Source organism: Dryobates pubescens, chromosome 1 (genome assembly GCF_014839835.1).
Source record: "Dryobates pubescens isolate bDryPub1 chromosome 1, bDryPub1.pri, whole genome shotgun sequence".
Classification (NCBI taxonomy): Eukaryota; Metazoa; Chordata; class Aves; order Piciformes; family Picidae; genus Dryobates; species Dryobates pubescens.
In genome coordinates, this window is record NC_071612.1 from 31,079,312 (window position 1) to 31,098,564 (window position 19,253).

The 19,253-nt window shown below is 50.9% G+C and overlaps 1 protein-coding gene across 1 annotated transcript in view; it reads left to right on the top strand.

Annotated features, from left to right (window-relative positions):
- The first annotated feature begins 527 nt into the window (after positions 1-527).
- KDR (kinase insert domain receptor) overlaps positions 528-19,253 on the top strand; it is a 50,183-nt gene continuing 31,457 nt past the window's right edge. The window contains exons 1-12 of the mRNA XM_054163406.1: positions 528-654; positions 1,914-2,004; positions 2,917-3,113; positions 5,325-5,449; positions 6,303-6,471; positions 7,875-8,014; positions 8,700-8,868; positions 11,862-11,973; positions 12,083-12,246; positions 13,470-13,626; positions 15,922-16,042; positions 17,530-17,638. Of these exons, the coding sequence (XP_054019381.1) occupies positions 603-654; positions 1,914-2,004; positions 2,917-3,113; positions 5,325-5,449; positions 6,303-6,471; positions 7,875-8,014; positions 8,700-8,868; positions 11,862-11,973; positions 12,083-12,246; positions 13,470-13,626; positions 15,922-16,042; positions 17,530-17,638 (1,606 nt within the window). The 5' untranslated portion in view covers positions 528-602. The remainder of the gene's footprint in view (positions 655-1,913; positions 2,005-2,916; positions 3,114-5,324; positions 5,450-6,302; positions 6,472-7,874; positions 8,015-8,699; positions 8,869-11,861; positions 11,974-12,082; positions 12,247-13,469; positions 13,627-15,921; positions 16,043-17,529; positions 17,639-19,253) is intronic.

Genomic DNA, 19,253 nt, shown 5'->3' on the forward strand with positions numbered 1-19,253 from the left:
CCCCTGGCTGGTTCTGCCAGCGTGGGGTTTTGTAGTGGGGCATCACCATGCCATGGGGATGCAGGCAGTTGTGGGGTGCGGGAGTTCACTGCTTGCTGAAAGAGGACCAAGGCAGCTCTGCTGTGGGTTTCCAGCCCAGTCGGGGGGGGATTTTAAGAAACCCCAAAGGCACGGGGTGAAGCCCAGCTGACGCTGAGTTTCAGCACTGATGGTCACTGCACCTGGGGACCCCCGCCGGCTGGGCAGGGAGGAGAGCTGCCGGAGGTGCTCCCCACGAGCAGCGCTCTGCCGAGGGCTCAGCCGCCGGACCCTGGGGCGGGGCCGCGGGACAAGCCCCGCCTGGGGGCACTCTCGGGGCGGTGCCGCCCGCCGGGGTCCCGCATCCCTGCCGGGCGGTGCGGCGCGGCTCGCTTCAGCTCGGCTGGGCTCAGTACGACTTAGCTCGGCTCGGTTCAGCTCGGCTTGGCTCGCTTCAGCTCGGCTCGGTTCAGCTCGGCTCGGTTCAGCTCGGCTTGGCTCGCTTCAGCTCGGCTCGGCTGCCGGCCTGCCGGCACCGTCAGGCAGCGTCTGGTTCGCGCCCCGCAGAGCCGGGAGGCGGTGGGATGGAGCTCGGTGCGGCGCGGCTGCTGGCGGTCCTGCTGTGCCTGGCTCCCGGTAAGCCCTCGGGGAACCCCAGGTGCCCTGCGTCCGGCCCGTCGGGGAGCTGCCGGGACTCGGCAGCCTCACGGGGCCCCGGGGAGAAGGGGCGCGGGGATGAGCGGGTGCCGTGAACGGCGCGGGCGTGGGGTCGCCTTGGGGTCGTCCGGGCTGGTAGAGAGGGTGGGACGGGGCAAGCCCCGCCGTGGAACGGGACGCCTAGCGCTGCGGGTTTGCTGTCCGCTCCTCTCCTGTCCTGTCCTCTTCTCCTCTGCTGCCCGGGCGGCTGGTGCTGGCCGTCGGAAAGGGCTGCCTGCCGTGACACAGCGTCCTGCTCGCTTGGCTCTAGCATCAGCTGTCGTTTCCGAGAGCAGAATGTCCCTGGAGCCAAATGCGGGAAAGCCGTCATCAGCGGAGAACCTGCTCGGGATGCCAGCTACGAAGGGATGGGGAAATACCGGGGAAACAGGGAAGGTCCCGGTCTCGCCGCACTTTCTTCTTGCCCGCCCTAGCTGGCCGAGCTGTCTCGGCTGGGGCTGCTGGCTCGCCCCGGTGAGGTAGCAGGATTCCTGGTGGAGATGGGAGCAGCTAGGGCGGGCAGAAACTCTGTGGTACTTGCAAATGTTGTGCAGCGAACAGTTGCCTCAGGCCAAGCACTGGCATCGCTGCCCAGACCACAAGAGTGGGTGGCTCAGGGTGGGCACAACGCAAGCCCTCGCAGGAGTAAAGCTTGGTAGTGATAGTGTTTAGCCTAACTGCTTAGGAGGAAAGAGATAACCTCAGAAAAGCCATGCTTTAGATCAAATGAATTCGTGGGATCCTGAATTCCTGACAAAGTGTACAATGGTTTCCTCGTGCAACCCATTGATCAGCAGCAGATTCAGTTTATTATAAGAAAAGCTGGCAATCCCTTCCCCCAGGGAGTGAGATCATCAGATGGAGGTTCACTCCGTTTCAATGTCCCACATCCTCTTGTTAGACCTTGAAGTTGGCAAGGCAAGAAAACAGGAACTCCACCCTGGCTGGCTGAATTGTAGTGCTCTGCAGCTAGCTCCTGACCATCTGCCTTTGCTTCCTGTTATGACAGAGTTTCTGAACTTTCTGGGATGTGTGAAAAGTCATCATTTACCCTGAGCTGCTAAGTGGCTGATGTGAAATAAGCCTCCTTAAAAACTTCTTCATGTGCTTCCACAGAATGTTTCGCTTTTCCAACTGAGTAGCACTTTACTGTGGGTTTTTGGATTGATTGCAAGGGGGGGTTATCTGTGTTTCCACAGGTTTATTTATGTCTCTGGATCAGCCAACCCTTAGCATCCAAAAAGATGTCCTCACAATAACTGCCAATGACACTCTAAACATTACTTGCAGGTAAGGGCAAATGTGTCCAGCATGATTTGGATGGCATTCACTCATGTACTGATTGATTTATTTCCATCACCACTCCTCTATCTCCCTGCTCCTTTTGTGCTCCCCACCTTGCTTTTCCATGGCAGACTTCAGAAGCTATCTTAGGAGGGTTACAGCAAAGGGAGGCTGGGGACAGCAGGGTGGCTGGGAGGAGGAATTGTCAGCCAGATTCTCATGGAGCCCAGTGCTGAGCTCTTTTTTGGGTGCTGTGTTACTTAGAAGCTACCTATGGTTTATGTTCTGGTGCATCTTTCTAAGTGGATTCCTGTGGATGTATCCCAAGCAGCTTCTGTCTTAGTGGATTTCTGTGGATGTATCCCAAGCAGCTTCTGTCTTAGTGGATTTCTGTGGATGTATCCCAAGTAGCTTCTTCCTAAGTGGATTTCTGTGGATGTATCCCAAGTAGCTTCTGTCTTAGTGGATTCCTGTGGATGTATCCCAAGTAGCTCCTTCCTAAGTGGATTTCTGTGGATGTATCCCAAGTAGCTTCTGTCTTAGTGGATTCCTGTGGATGTATCCCAAGTAGCTCCTTCCTAAGTGGATTTCTGTGGATGTATCCCAAGTAGCTTCTGTCTTAGTGGATTTCTGTGGATGTATCCCAAGTAGCTTCTTCCTAAGTGGATTCCTGTGGATGTATCCCAAGTAGCTTCTTTCTTAGTGGATTTCTGTGGATGTATCCCAGGCAGCTTCTTTCCAGGTGGATTTCTGTGAGTTTATCCTACATGGATTGATGCTCCATGGAATGGGAGGAAGCCCATTCCTTTCTGCAGCCATAGGGAGTGGTGGCACTGGGGTTTACCACCTTGGCATCACCCCAGCTGCTCCTCCCCTGCTCCTTACCTGCTCATGCCTCTCTAATGTTTTCTTCCCCAGTGGTCAGAGGCCAGTGGAGTGGTACTGGCCCAGCAACCAGAGCAGTGCTGAGAAGCGTGTCTCTGTGACAGCCTGCAGCGAAGGCCCCTACTGCAAGACACTCACCCTCCTCAGAGTCATTGGCAATGACACAGGGGACTACAGGTGCCTCTACAGGGACAGCCAGGCAGCTACCACCATTTATGTCTATGTTCAAGGTAAGTGCTTGCATAGCTCTTCTCCTAGCCTCAAGAGAGAGGAAGACAAAAAAAAGGGATATCAAGTTATCTCAAACCAGATTTGACATTAGGATATATTAATCCTAGGATTTTTTGATCCTGTGAAGCTACAAACTCTTCTTTTTCTTGTTGTCACATTGGGTGTTTACATGCCAGGATGCTAACTGCCACCAGCAGAGAAACTTTGGGACCTGCAATTCTGAAGTGACTTGCTGCATGCAGTACTTGGTCTGCTGTTCTCCTCTGCCCAGAACTTGCCATACATAGCTTGGCTGTGCTCTCAGCCTGCCCTCATGCATGCAGAGCCATCACTGACCTCAGCAGGAGTCTGAGTTTGGTATGAGGGAGGATCACAGAGGTTGTTTATTTTTTACAAACCACAGATCTCATCCCTTTTACAGTTTCATAGAATCCTGGAACAGCTCAGGTTGGAAGGGAGCTCAGAGCTCATCTCCTCCAAGCTCCCCACCATGCCCAGGGACACCTCCCAGCTAGACTCAGCTGCTGAAGGCCTCATCCAGCCTGGCCTTCAGCACCCCCAGGGAGGAGGTAGCCACAGCCTCCCTGGGCAGCCTGTGCCAGAGTCTCACCACCCTCCTGCTGAGGAACTTCTTCCTCAGCTCCACTCTAACCCTGCTCTGCCTCAGCTCCAAACCATTCCCCCTTGGCCTGCCTCCAGACACCCTGATGCAAAGTCCCTCTGCAGCCTTCCTGCAGGATCCCTTCAGGTCCTGGCAGGCAGCTCTGAGGTCCCCCTGGAGCTTTCTCTTCTCCAGGCTGGACAACTCCAGCTCCCTCAGCCTGTGCTCATGACAGAGGTACTATCTGATACCATTAAAAAGTCACCAAACCAAAAACCCCCAAAACTTCCTTACATTTGCTGATCATGATGGTAAAATCTGTTCAGGCAGGAAGAGATTTCAAAGGTTGGTAGCCACACAGCTGAGTGCTGAAGACAGAGGAAAGCCTCCAGTCCTATGCTCAGCTCACACTCACTGAGGCATCTGCCTTTTTGCACTGGTGGCTTCATGCTCATTTTCTTGTGCTCCCTTATGTTTCCTTTTTGTTGTGGACTTATAGCTACCAGTTTGAAACCTGAGTTGTTGTTGTTGTGCGCAGGAGTTAGCTTGTTTTACTTTACTTTGAGAAGGATGCTGCCACTGGGGGAACCAAGGTAGGATGTCACTGCTTTTAACTGCTGCTTCCTGTAGTACTCATGCAAAGGAAAGTCACACTAGGGGAAATCAGGCTTTGGTCAGCACAAAGACTGCAGGGGCAGGAAGCTCTTCTCCAAAGGGTACTCTGCTGCTGGTAACTGTATGGAGAATAATAGCATTGCAAGTCTGGGGGGAAGTGCCTCTGGAAATATGTGCCCCCCTGTTTAGTCTCATCACTTCAGTGTTGTACCACACAGAAAAGAGTAAAACTGATCTGAGAAGAAAAAGACAGGGGAGGAACAATGCTGGAAACTTTTCCTCTGTAATCACAGAGTCACAGAATTGTTTTGGTTGGAGAACACCTCCAGGGTCAGGAAGGACCTCAGGGAACTGCTTGCAAGAGTTCAGCGCAGAGCCACAAAAATGATGAAGGCAGTGGAACATCTTCCCTATGAGGAGAGCCTGAGGGAGCTGAGGGCTCTGGAGCTTGGAGATGAAGAGCCTGAGGGTGACCTCATTGCTGTTGATAAAGCTGTGCAGGGTGATGCCCAGAGGCTGGAGCCAGGCTCTGCTGGGTGATGCCCAATGCCAGCACAAGGGGCAGTGGTGGAAGATGAGGCACAGGAAGTTCCATGGAAACAGAAGAAAGAATTATTTCTCTATGAGGGTGACAGAGCCCTGGATCAGGCTGCCCAGGGGGGGTTGTGGAGTCTCCCTCTCTGGAGATATTCAAACCCCACCTGGATGTGTTCCTGTGTGATCTGCTCTGGGTGGTCCTGCTCTGGCAGAGGCATTGGACTGGATGATCTCTGGAGGTCCCTCCCAGCCCCTCACATTCTGTGATTGTGTGACTTCACCCATCAACCCAACACCACCATGGCCATTAACCCACATCCCAGACTGCCATGCCCACTCATTTTTTGAACACCTCCAGGGACGGTGACTCTGCCACCTCCTTGGGTAACCTCTTCCAATGCCTGACCACTCTTGCAGGAAAGACTTTTTTTTCTCCTAATGTCCAATCTTCTTCTAGATTACAGATCTCCATTTGTGACTTCAGTTAGTGACCAGCTTGGCATTGTGTACATCACTAAGAACAAAACCGTGGTGGTGCCGTGCCTGGGAACTGTGTCCAACCTCAACGTGTCCCTCCACGCGGTAAGGAAAGAGCTCACTCTTATTTGCTGAGATCACTGTCACAGAAACACTTTGCTTGAAGCATCAGTACCTTCTCCTTAAGGCTTTCCCCATCCTTGGGAGTTTTACAGCCTGTGATGGAGTGCTGTGTGCAGGTCTGGAGCCCTCAATACAGGAAGGACATGGACCTGATGGAACAGGTCCAGAGGAGAGCCATGAAAATGATCAGGGGTTGGAGCACCTCTGGCACAGGACAGGCTGAGGGAGCTGGGGGTGTTCAGCCTGGAAAAGAGAAGGCTCCAGGGAGACCTAATAGCAGCCTGCCAGTACCTGAAGGGGGCTACAGGAAGGATGGAGAGAGACTGTTTGCAAAGGCCTGCAGTGACAGGACCAGAGACAATGGCTTCAAAGTAGAGCAGAGCAGATTTAGATTGGATGTGAGGAACAAGTTCTGCACCATGAGGGTGGTGGAACACTGGAACAGGTTGCCCAGGGAGGTGGTTGAGGCTCCATCCCTGGAAATATTCAAGTTGAGGCTGGTCAGGGCTCTGGGCAGCCTGATCTAGTTGAGGATATCTCTGCTGACTGCAGAGGGGCTTGGACTGGATGACCTTTGGAGGTCCCTTCCAGCCTGGACCATTCTATGATTCTAAGATTCCATAACAAGTTGAGTGCTGTAGCTGCACTCATCCTATGCTTTCAGGAGAGGGAGACTGCTTGAGCTGGCATGCTCAAAGTGGGACCCTGCAGTTGTGGGAAATGTTGGGCTTGAAAAGTCAATGTTCCTTGATTTATTTTTTATCTATCTATCTTTCTATCTATCTATTTATTTATGTTTAAATCTGGCCCTGTCTTTTACCAATGTTTCAAACAGAAATATCCGGAGAAGATCTTTGTTCCCGACGGGAAATCCATTTCCTGGGATAATAAAAAGGGCTTCACTATACCCAGCCATTTAATCAACTATGCAGGCATGGTCTTCTGTGAAGCTAAAATAGATGCTGAAAGCTACCAGTCTGTGATATACATCGTGGCAGTTGTAGGTAAGCCAAAGAGAGGTTGGTTGCTTCTTCCCTCTGTGGTCAAATGCTCTTTTGCTTGCTGCGACATACTGAACCAATTACCTGTGCCTGGGCTCTGGGCTGTGCAGGGCTGACAGTGCAGCTAATGCCCAATGGATGTTGTGGTATGGATTACTCTTCTCTTAAATGTGATGTATTGTGTGCTTTCTGGTTCATCACAGGGATAAGTGCTTCTATTTTTAGGCTTTTACACAGAGAGCAGGGATTTTGACTCGGTTTTATTCCCTGACAAGGCAAGCCTTTTGCCTCAAATCACTCCAGTCTGCACTTTATTCACTTATTCAGGATCCAAATCAGAGTTGAAGGCAACTAGAGGCAGGCATCCAGCAGCAGCAGATGGAGAGGAATTGCTCTGAGGGGCTACCAAGGGAATAGGGATCTCAAGCTCACAATAAGAGGTTGTCTTGTTTCCTTCAGAGTTCTATCCTGAGCCTCTCACAGGGGTTTATGCTCCTTCAGACCTCTATCCTGAGCCTCTCACAGGGGTTTATGCTCCTTCAGACCTCTATCCTGAGCCTCTCACAGGGGTTTATGCTCCTTCAGACCTCTATCCTGAGCCTCTCACAGGGGTTTATGCTCCTTCAGACCTCTATCCTGAGCCTCTCACAGGGGTTTATGCTCCTTCAGACCTCTATCCTGAGCCTCTCACAGGGGTTTACACTGTCCTGGCAAGTTTTGCCAATTGTTCATCCAATCCCAGAGCTAAACATGATGATGCTGTGGAAGCTCCTTTGGCTGAGGACACAGTGATCACTTCAGGTGACCACTTCAAGTGGCCAGATGGCACCAAGGCAGTCTCTCCTTGCTTGGCTGGAAGGTGTGGAAGCCTTCCACCCTTTCCTCTGTGCAGCAGAGCCTTGCTTCTCCACCAGATGAATGAGTCTTCATTGTGGTGATGTGGAGCAGAATGTCTGCATTCAGAACATTCCAGTTTGGGATATGTTTTAGTGTTTTGTTGCACAAAGTAAACTTAGAGTCATTTTGCCAGTGCCAAGCTGTTATTAACAAAGTTCCTGCTTGCTGCTGGGGAGGTGGTGGGGTTGTATCTCTCCCCTTTGGTTTCAGGTCTCACAAGGGTAAGAAGAAAGTGTCTAAGGCAGAGGAACTGTGTGGCTCACTACCTCCTGCCTAGTCCCACTGACCTGGGGGCCTCTGAGCAAGTCTGATGTGGCTCTCAGATGGGGAACACTCAGGGTAGGGACATCCCTTCCCTCCAAGCTTCCTTGTATGCCCATCATCATGCTGCACTGGGGCACTGAGGGACCTCTTTGTCGCTGGGGTTACTGTGAGTTCACCTGGGAAACTTGGCACTGAACCCTCTTCTTATTCCCCTGTTTGGTGTCTGCCTTTTGTCCCTCCTCCAGGATACCGAATTTACGACCTGACAATGAACCCACACTACCAAGTAGAGCTGGCAGTGGGAGAAAAACTTGTCCTCAATTGCACTGTAAGGACAGAGCTGAATGTAGGAATTGATTTTAAATGGGACTACCCTTCCATCAAGGTAAATCCATAAGGAATTCAAGGTGCCAGCATCACCAGGAAATTTGATTTTTGGTATAATGTTGCTCCCCTTTTCATGATCTAGTCAGAGCAAGTGATGACACATCTGTGTGTTATCAGGTGTGCAAAGAGGGAAAACCACAGGGGGTTCTCCTCCTCCTCTACTCTGCCCTGGGGAGGCTACACCTGGAATATTGCATTCAGTTCTGGGCTCCCCAGTTCAAGAGGGACAGGGATCTGCTGGAGAGAGTCCAAGGGAGGGCTACAAGGATGCTGAAGGGTCTGCAGCACTGTCTGGGAAGGAGAGCCTGAGAGGGATCTGATCAATGTCTATCAATATGTGAGGGGTAGGCATCAGGAAGGAAGGGACAGGGACAGCCTCTGCTCAGTTGCGTTGAGAGCACAAGGAGCAATGGATAGAAACGCCAGCACAGGAGGTTCCACCTCAACATGAGGAGGAACTTCTTCACTGTGAGGGTCACAGAGAACTGGAACAGGCTGCCCAGAGAGGTTGTGGAGTCTCCTTCTCTGGATCCTTTCCAGCCCTGTCTGGATGTGTTCCTGTGTGACCTGTGCTGGATTCTATGGTGCTGCTGTGGCAGAGGGATTGGACTAGATGATCTCTGGAGGTCCCCTCCAACCCCTAACATGATCCTGTGGTCATCTCCTCTCTCTATCTACTCCAGGAAAAACGTGCCACCATAAGGGATTTAAAGACCACTGCAGGAGAAGTGAAGAAGTTTGTGAGCACTCTGACCATCGAGAGCGTGGCCTTGAGCGACAGGGGTCGGTACACCTGCGCGGCATCCAGCGGCCGCATGAACATGAAGAACAGCAGCTACTTCGTTATCCATGGTATGCCACCTTCCCCTGCACTATGCCCAGCTGCTGCAGCCTTGGGAATGAGTCCTGGGATGCAGAAAGCATCTTGGCCAGCAGTAGAATGACAGAAGTGAACCAAACTGCAGCTTGCAGCTGCTCTTGGATTGGTTTTATACCACACGTTCAGCTAATGATGAGGTTTTAACAGGCTCACAGGATGTTAGGGGTTGAAAGGGACCTCTGGAGGTCTTTCAGTCCAACCCCCCTGCCACAGCAAGACCACAGAATCCAGCACAGGTCCAGATGGGGCTGGAAAGTCTCCAGAGAAGGAGATTCCACTCTCTGGGCAGCCTGGTCCAGGGCTCTGTGACACTTACAGTAAAGAAGTTCCTCCTCATGTTGAGATGGAACCTCCTGTGCTGGAGTTTCTATCCATTGTCCCTTGTCCTATCCCAGGGTGCAACTGAGCAGAGCCTGTCCCTGTCCCTCCCTCCTGACCCCCAGCCCTCAAATATTGATAGACATTGATCAGATCCTCTCTCAGTCTTCTCCTCTCCAGACTGCACAGCCCCAGGGCTCTCAGTCTCTGCTCCCCAGGCAGTGCTGCAGTCCCTTCAACATCCTTATAGCCCTCCCTTGGACTCTCTCCAGCAGATCCTTGTCCTTCCTGAACTGGGAAGCCAAACCACTTACATCCCTTGCCCCTTGTCCTATCCCAGGGTGCTGGAAGTCAATGGAAGCTGTAGAACCCCACAGCAAAATGGGCTGAAGCAAACCTCACTCTGCAGAAGAGAAGGCTATGAGGAGACCTAATTGTGGCCTTCCAGTATCTGAAGGGGGCTACAAGAAAGCTGGGGAGGGACTTCTGAGGATGTCAGGGAGTGATAGGACTGGGGGGATGGAGCAAAACTAGAAATGGGGAGATTCAGATTGGATGTTAGGAAGAAGTTGTTCCCCATGAAGGTGGTGAGAGACTGGCACAGGTTGCCCAGGGAGGTGGTGGCAGCCTCACACCTGGAGGTTTTTGCAGCCAGGCTGGATGTGGCTGTGAGCAACCTGCTGTAGTGTGAGGTGTCCCTGCCCATGGCAGGGGGGTTGGAACTGGCTGATCCTTGAGGTCCCTTCCAACCCTGACAATTCTATGATTGTATGATCCTCTCCTGTGCTGAGTTCTTTGAGGTCCTGTCAAGCTGCCTGTGTGGAGCTGACTTTGTGTAAGGGCTGCCTGCTCTTGGTCCAGGTGAACTCAGGCTGGGTTCTGGTGGTTCTGCTGGCCTTGAGTCTGGATCATGATGAATGAAGCTAAGAAGAGAAAACTTCTTAGTGTTTACTTTAGTGCCAGATGAATCAGTTGGAGTTTTGGTTGGAAGGAAATGATCCAAAGGAAACAACTCTGGCTAAGTGCACAGATAAGTAGGAGGCTACATCCTCCAGCCTGTTCTCAAGCCCCTCTTGGGCCCAGCCCCAGTGGCTCCACTGCCTTACGACCAGAACAAAAACTTGCCAGCATGAGAATGTCCCACTTTTAACAGCTGAGGCAGACAAAGGGGTTTGTATTTTGCAGGAGCCTGGTTTTCCTCAGGTCTCATTTCAGGGGCCAGAATATCAATGGCTTTTTGTTGGGGTTTTTTTGTGGTCTTCCTTATTTTAACATTCAAAATTATTTATGTGGCACATTGACTCAGGAGAGACTCAGTTTTCTCCTGGGTTCTTTCTGTGTCTCTTCAGAAGGCAAACCAAGATGATCTGCTATAGATAGTGAGGGTAACAGATACTAAGTCCATATCATCCTAAATCATACTGAAAAGTCTTAGTCTTTGCAATGTATAACTGATAGCAAGTAAATCATTTAGGAGTATCTGTGGCTGTAGTGGTTCAGATACACACTTGAGTGGTGGTGTAGTCTTGGCCCTTGTGGCCAAGAGAGCCAATGGGATCCTGGGGTGCATCAAGGATAGTGTGGTCAGCAGGGGTAGGGAGGTTCTGCTCCCACTCTGTTCTGCCTTGCTGAGACCACAGCTGCAATCCTGTGTCCAGTTCTGGGCTCCCCAGTTCAAGAGAGACAGAGACCTGCTGGAGAGAGCCCAACAGAGAGCCAGGAGGATGCTTAGGGCACTTGAGCATTTCCCCTGTGAAGAGAGACTGAGAGCCCTGGGGCTCTTTAGTCTGGAGAAGAGAAGGCTGAGAGGGATCTGATCAATGTCTATCAATAGCTGAGGGCTGGGGGGCAAGTGGAGGGGGCCAAGCTCTTTTCAGTAGTGCACACTAATGAGACAAGGAACAACAGGTTCCAGCTTGAACATAGAAGGTTTCAGCTCAACGTGAAGAGAAACTTCTTTAGAGTGAGGGTGGCAGAGCCCTGGAGCAGGCTGCCCAGAGAGGTTGTGGAATCTCCTTCTCTGGAGCCTTTCCAACCCCACCTGGATACATTCCTGTGCAGACTGCCTGGGTGATGCTGCTCTGGCAGAGGGGTTGGACTGGATGATCTCTGGAGGTCCCTTCCACCATCTAATGTACTGTGATACCATCCTACTATTAGTTTCTGGACTAATTACAGTCAGTTTTACCTGTGTGTACATATACATTTATGTCTGACCCTAGGGCTGGCAGTTGCCACACCATCCTGAAAGCTTTCCAGAACTCCTTGGTGAGGGAGCTGGCTTGTTCCTCTGTGTGAGGGAAAGGGCTGGGATTTCATGGTGGGTTCATCACTACAGAGCCCAGCTTGGAGCCAGCTGTGCTTTACAAATGGCATCCTGCCACTCACCCCTCTTTGTCATCTGCTTATTGAGTGCTAACCCAAATGGAGAGCAGTTACACTTCTGTCCATATGGAAAGACCTTTAAATTTATCTCTCTTCTCCCTTCTGCCTCTCTTCTTCTTCTTCTTCCTTCTGCCTCTCTTCTTCTTCTTCTCCCTTCTGCCTCTCTTCTTCTTCTTCTTTCTTCTGCCTCTCTTCTTCTTCTTCTCCCTTCTGCCTCTCTTCTTCTTCTTCTTCTTTCTTCTGCCTCTCTCTTTATTTTCAGAAAGTCCTTTCATTCATCTGGAGAGAATGGAGAATGTGGTTGAGACAAGACTGGGTGATACAGTCAAAATCCCTGTCAAGTTCAAAGGATATCCTCCACCAGAGGTGAAATGGTAAGAGCTGGGACAAGTTTGGGAAGCTGAGACCTCCTTAGTCAAGGCAAACCTCTGCAGTATTCTGTGTGGATTGAAGGGATTCAAAGCAACTCTGTGTTTTCTTCAGGTACAAAAATGGGAAAGCCCTCAATGCCAATCACACAGTGAAACTTGGCTACACCTTAGTGATCTCTGAAGCAACTGAAAAAGATGCTGGGAATTACACTGCTGTCCTTACCAACCCTACTAACAAGATGCAGAAGAGACACACCTTTGCTCTGCTTGTGAATGGTAAGTGACCTACCCCAGGGGTGCCCTTCTTCCACCTGTGGGGTGCTGTGGGATTAAAGCCACCCTGTGGGGTGCTCCCATCTTTGGGATTAAATCCAGCCCAGAGTGATGTAGATTTAAGTGGGGGTGGTGGCTGTGAAGAGAATACTTGAAGCTCAGGAGAGCAGAGGTGACCTATGTCTCCTGGTTCCAGAGGCTGCAGGCTCCTGGGGTTCTTGTGACGATGCTTTGTGTGTGTTGTGGTGGGTTGGTTTTTTTTCTGTTAGTTATTACTTTGCCTCTGCACCCTGCTCTTTTCCTGCCCCCCTTGCTGGCTGAGCTGCAAGAGTCCTCCCCCACCCGCTCCACCCTAGCCCTGTCACGCCTCACCCATCCTTCCTGCCTCACGCAGGCTGTCCCTCTTCTGCCCTGCCCTGTGCAACCCTCCTTCTCCTCTTCCTCCTCCTCCTCTTCCTCCCCCTCTCAGCTCCCCAGGAAACAGCCTAGCCTCGATGCTTTGAAGACAGCAGCTCTTCCAAAGGGCAGCAAGGCCACATGCAGTGGGATCAGGGCTGGGGAGCAGTCTGCATTTAAAGGCTGGGCATGGTGCAAGGGCTGTGTTTTAAACCAGGGCTAACCAAGAGACGTTTTAGCGAAGCATTGCACCTCGAGGAGCTGGTCCTCAAGGTTCACATCCTTGGAGATGCTCTGCACTGCACTCAGATGTGGAGCACCTCTCCTATGAGGACAGGCTGAGAGACTTGGGATTGTTTGGTCTGGAGAAGGGAGAGCTCTGAGGAGACCCAGTTACGGTCTTCCAGTGTCTGTGGGAGGCCTGCAGGAAAGCTGGGGAGGGACTTTTTTAGGGTGTCAGGGAGTGATAAGAATAGGGGGAATAGATCTGGGCTAGAGGAGGGGACATTTAAGTTGGATGTTGAAGGAAGCTTCTTCCCCAGGAGGGTGGTGAGGCACTAGCACAGGTTGGCCAGGGAGGGTGGAAGCCTCATCCCTGGAGGTTTTTGCAGCCAGGCTGGATGTGGCTGTGAGCAACCTGCTGTAGTGTGAGGTGTCCCTGCCCATAGCAGGGGGGTTGGAGCTGGATGATCTTTGAGGTCCCTTCCAACCCTGACAATTCTGTCATTCTGTGCTGGGGAACTGTGTGAAGTGATTGCTGTGTCTGTGTGCAGGCAGTGCTGTGGGGGGAGCCGTTGGCAGGAGGTGTAACCTGCTGCTCTCTCTCCTAGTGCCCCCCCAGATCGGCGAGAACGCGCTGCTGGCTCCCGTGGACTCCTACAAGTATGGCTCAACACAGGCCCTCACCTGCACCATCTATGCTGTCCCACCACCCACCACCATCCTCTGGCACTGGCAGCTGGAGGAGGAGTGCACCTTCAGCCCCCAGTGAGTGCCAAGCCCTTGCCATCTTCTGTAGCTCTTGAGGCATGTTGGATTCTCGAGGGGTGTTAGATTGGGTTGGGTATTTTGGGGGGGCATCCCTTGCCCAGACTGCAAATCCCAAGGGCAGTGAAGAAAAGATTGCTGTATTTAGTGGCAGATTGTGGCAGGCAGGCTATGCCAGGGTCATTGTTGTCAGCAGAGGCAAGGGCCACCCACAGTGAGGAGCCAGCAGTGTTGCTTTCATAGAATCAACAAAGTTGGAAAAGACCTCAGAGATCATCAAGTCCAATCTGTCACCCAACACCTACTGACAACTAAATCATGGCTTCAAGTGCCACATCCAAGCCTTTTTTGAACACCTCCAGTGATGGTGACTCCACCACCTCCCTGGGCAGCACATTCCAGTGGCCAATCTCTCTTACTGGGAAGAACTTTCTCCTCACATCCAGCCCAAACATCCCCTGGTACAGCTTGAGACTGTGTCCTCTTGTTCTGGTGCTGGTTGCCTGGGAGAAGAGACCAACCCCCACCTGGATACAACCTCCCTTCAGGGAGTTGTAGACAGCAAGAAGGTCTCTCCTGAGCCTCCTCTTCTCCAGGGTTCTCCTCTTCTCCTCTTTTCATGCTTTCTTGAAGGGCATCTTGGCTTGGGTGAGGTTTCAAACCTCTGTGCCCTCCCCTCAGGTCTCCCCGTGGACAGCAAGCCCCAAGCTCTGTCCCAAACAGAGGGAATTTGCTGTTTATGCTAATTACAGGTCCTTGTGGTGGATTGTTTTCTTCCCTTACACTCCAGTGCTGAGTGTGGTGGTGCTCTTTATCTGTGTGAAAGTGTATCTTGGGGCAGGAAGTGCACTGATTGATGTTGGGGAATGATAGAGAGAGTGCCTGACTGAGATTCACGCAGCTTCCCTTATCTGGGACTGCCATATGCCCAGATTTCCTTTAAAGAAAGAAACAACAACAACAACAAAAAGCAGCATTCTTCTTTCCTGTTGTTGTTTTTCAAATGATTTCCACTAGTTGCTTCCTTTGGTGCCTGGCTGCTTCCTACACAATGGCTACTGTCCTCAAGAAATCCTTGTAGGGAGCTCGGCGATTTCTCTGTCTCTCTGCCTTCCTTTGAACTAAATTAACTTGAATCATCCATTTATGAATGGAGGTTTGTTCCCAGAATAGCTGCTTCCCCCCAAGCATCCTGACTGAGCTGACACAGGCAGATTCATTAGGAAAGTCACCTTTAAGGCTTAGGGGGTGCCTTGCTTTCCAGAGCACAAAGTGCTCAAACGGTTATAGGGAGGGATTTAATGGCAGTGTTGCCAGAAGCACAGTTTTCCCTCCCAGATGCAGTGATGGCATCTGGCTTCCAGAGAAATATCTGCACACTATGAAGAGCAGAGTCCTGAAGGGTGGCTCTTCATCTGATCTAATGCAGAGTCCAGTCACCATCCCTGGAGTGTTTAAAAAGAGACTGGATGAGGCACTCAGTGCCATGGTTTAGTTGCTTAGCCTGGAGAAGAGGAAGCTCAGGGGAAGCCTGGAGAAGAGGAACCTCATTGTTCTCTACAACTACCTGAAGGGAGAATAGAATAGAATAGAATAGAATAGAATAGAATAGAATAGAATAGAATAGAATAGAGTAGACCAGGTTGGAAGAGACCTTCAAGATCATCACGTCCAACCCATCAACCAATCCAACCCACCTAAACAACTAACCCATGGCACCAAGCACCCCATCAAGTCTCCTTCTGAACACCTCCAATGATGGTGACTCCACCACCTCCCTGGGCAGCCCATTCCAATGGGCAATCACTCTCTCTGTATAGAACTTCTTCCTAACATCCAGCCTTCCTAACATCCAGAGGTTGTAGCCAGGTGGGGGTTGGTCTCTTCTCCCAGGCACCCAGCACCAGAACAAGGGGACACAGCCTCAAGCTGTGCCAGGGGAGGTTTAGGCTGGAGGTGAGGAAGAAACTCTTCCCAGCAAGAGAGATTTGCCATTGGCATGTGCTGCTCAGGGAGGTGATAGAGTCACTGTCCCTGGAGATCTTCAAGAAAAGCCTGGATGAGGCACTTGGTGCCATGGTCTGGTTGATTGGATAGGGCTGGGTGATAGGTTGGACTGGATGACCTTGGAGGACTCTTCCAGCCTGGTTGATTCTATTCTGATTAGATGGTGTTGGATGACAGGTTGGACTTGATGATCTCAAAGGTCCTTTCCAGCCTGGTTAATTTTGTATGGATTTTGAATTCACTTTGAATTCATTCTGTATTCATTCTGTACCTCTACTTCCATCTCAGGAAGGTTCGCTCAGGAGCCAACCCCTATGCGTGCAGGAAGTGGAAAGTGATCTCGGAGAGGAGAGGTGGCAACCAGGTTGAGATCAAGCACAGAGTTGTGACTATTGCTGGGAAAACAAAGGTGAGCAGGATTTTTCCTTTCTCTTGGCTGGGGATGATTAGCCCTGTTCAGACCCTATCTGGAGACACATCACTGTGGTGGGTTGGGATTAGGCCCCCCCAAACAAAATTGGCCAGAGCAGCTGGAAGCTAAGGAGGCTCTATTGCCAAGAACAACTACAATCTAGGAACATGGAATGCAAGGAATATGTACAAAATGTACAACATTTACATGGTTTATAATTTATAAACAACCCAAGAACCCCCCTGGACAAAACCAGGGGGCTACTGAGAGCTTCCCCCACCCTATACAAGGTAAAAGAGAAAGAGACAGAGAAGAGCAGAGGGTAACTTGTCAGTACTGGGATTGGATGTGGTACTTGAGGCCATGGTTTAGTTAGTCATGAGGTGCTGGGTGACAGGTTGGACTTGATGATCTTGGAGGTCTTTTCCAACCTTATTGATTCTATGGTTCTACTTGGCCACAACAAAGAATGCAGCCAAGGTCAGCCACAGCTAAGGAAAAGCCATCAGAAGCAAGCAGCTGGTATCTGCTAGGGAGAAAGAACCAGAATGATTAGGGTTGGAAAGGACCCCAAGGATCATCTAGTTCCAACCCCCCTGCCTCACAGTAGAAGCTGAAAAGAGAGAGAGGTAGTTTCCACAACTAACTTTATGCTAGTAATCAGGCCAAGGGGATTACTTACACCTTATCGTTTTTTCCCCTTTTTACATCCACTGGTGATTTATTTACATCCTACCCCTTTTCTACTCAAATCTGTGGAAAATTTCCTTAGGCATCAGCCTAAACCTGTGGATAGGATAGGATAGGATAGGATAGGATAGGATAGGATAGGATAGGATAGGATAGGATAGGATAAACCAGGTTGGAAAAGACCTTGGAGATCATCAAGTCCAACCTATCACCCAGCACCATCTCATCAACTAAACCATGACACCAAGTGCCTCATCCAGGCTCTTCCTAAACACCTCCAGTGATGGTGACTCCACCACCTCCCTGGGCAGCACATTCCCATGGCCCATCTCTCTTTCTGGAGTGCCACAATCACTTAGGGTGAGGCTCTTGTTCCCAGTCATTAAACCTGGGAATCTACGGAGAGCTGCACTCATCCAAGTCCCTTAGACACTGACACAAAGTGAGCCTCCCACCGAGGAGAGCAACTCGCTTAGATTTCAGTGCTTGCCTTTCAGCAGCCTGAGGTTAACCCTACCAATGAACTGCAGCGAGGAGAATCTGGAGAGGCTGAAGCACAGAAGAAGTTGTAGGTGCAGCATTTATTAACACAGACACCAAAGCCTGCCTGCTGGCAGAGCTGCTTTCTCTTCTTTGGCCTTAAAGACAGAATGTAAATGTCAGGGGTGGGGGGCGGTGGTTCTCCTGCTGTGCCAGGGATGCGGAAGGGCTTTTTGTTGTGCAGATCACTTTGCGGAGGTGTTGGGGCGGTCAGGCTCAAGCACTGACCAGGCTGTGAAATCGTTCTTTTGCAGACTGTGAGCACCCTGACGATCCAAGCAGCCAACGTGTCTGCTTTGTACAGATGTATGGCTACCAACAGAGCTGGCTCCAGCGAGAGGGTCATCTCCTTTCATGTGACCAGTAAGTGCATCCTGTTCAGTGATTGATGGTGCCTCTGGTTTGCTCTGATAGCTGCTTGAAAGCTGTTGGCTGATTCGTGCCCTTTATAAAACCCTTTAAGCCTCTAGGGTTTTAGCTTCACCTAAAGTCTTTGAAGTCACCAAGCTGACTTCAGCCAACTTCTGGAGGAGTGGGTCGAGTTAAAATGATGCAGGTGGACACCGCTGTCCCATGAGTGGCTGCTGTTGGGTTTTGCAGTCACTTAAAAGAGCCTAGTGTCACAGAATCACAGCAATACTCAGGTTGGAGCAGACCCTCAGGATCACCAGGGCCAGCCATTAACCCTACTCTACAAGGCTTACCCCTGAACCATAGCCCCAAGCACCAAATCCCACACCACCTTGAAACACAGCCAGGCTTGGGGACTCCACCACCTCCCTGGGCAGCACATTCCACAATGAGTGACAGTGTGTTGTAAAAGATGAGACTAACGTTCTTGAAACCAGTGACAAATAGCTTCTCTCTCTCCTTGAAACCCAATCCCCACATCTGCATCCTGAAATGTTATTTTTCACACAGGATCACAGAATGTTAGGGGTTGGGAGGCACCTCCAGAGGTCCTCAGGTCCAACCCTCCCCTGCCACAGCAGGATGGCATAAGGCAGGCCACACAGGAACACATCCAGTTTGGCTTTGAGGGTCTCCAGAGAAGGAGACTGAAAATGAGCTACAAGATAATTGTAACAATAATCCTCTGTTGCTGTGAGTTCCTACAGGAGGAGGAGCTGTCTTCATTACACAGGGCTGCCTTTCAGCCATTTTGCTTTTAATAAGTTGCTACTCTTTAGAGGATTGATTGAATGATTATTTTTTCCCAAGAGTTGGTTTTGTTTGGTGGTTGTTGAGTTTTTTACCTCATTTACTGCTGGATAATCACAAAATCACAGATTCACAGAGTTTGAACAGGTTGCCCAGGGAGGTGGTTGGGTTCCCATCCCTGGAGATATTCAAGGTGAGGCTCAGCGGAGCTCTGGGCAACCTGATCTAGTTGAGGATGCCCCTGCTGACTGCAGGGGGGTTGGACTGGATGAGCTTTGGAGGTCTCTTCCAAGCCAGACCATTCTGTGATTCTATGAATATATCTGTTTGGAAGAGCCCTTCGAGATCATCCAGTCCAGCCTTTGGCCCAGCACTGAAGGGTCAACCCCAAAGCATGACCACAGGTAAGACGAGGATAAGGCTGTGTTTGTAAAATGGCTTCTGCAGATGAATGCTGGCAACGGAATGTGCAACCTAATAGGAATGATTTCATGTTAGTTAGTTATTATCTAGTTATTTAATTTTTCTCTCCCCCCCTCTTTTTCCCCCCTTTTTTCTCCTCTCCCCCCCCTTTTTCTCCCCCCCCTTTTTCTCCCCCCCCTTTTTCTCCCCCCCCTTTTTCTCCCCCCCTTTTTCTCCCCCCCCTTTTTCTCCCCCCCCCTTTTTCTCCCCCCCCCTTTTTCTCCCCCCCCTTTTGCTCCCCCCCCTTTTTCTCCCCCCCCTTTTTCTCCTCCCCTTTTTCTCCTCCCCTTTTTCTCCTCCCATTTTTCTCCTCCCCTTTTTCTCCCCCCCCTTTTTCTCCCCCCCCCTTTTTCTC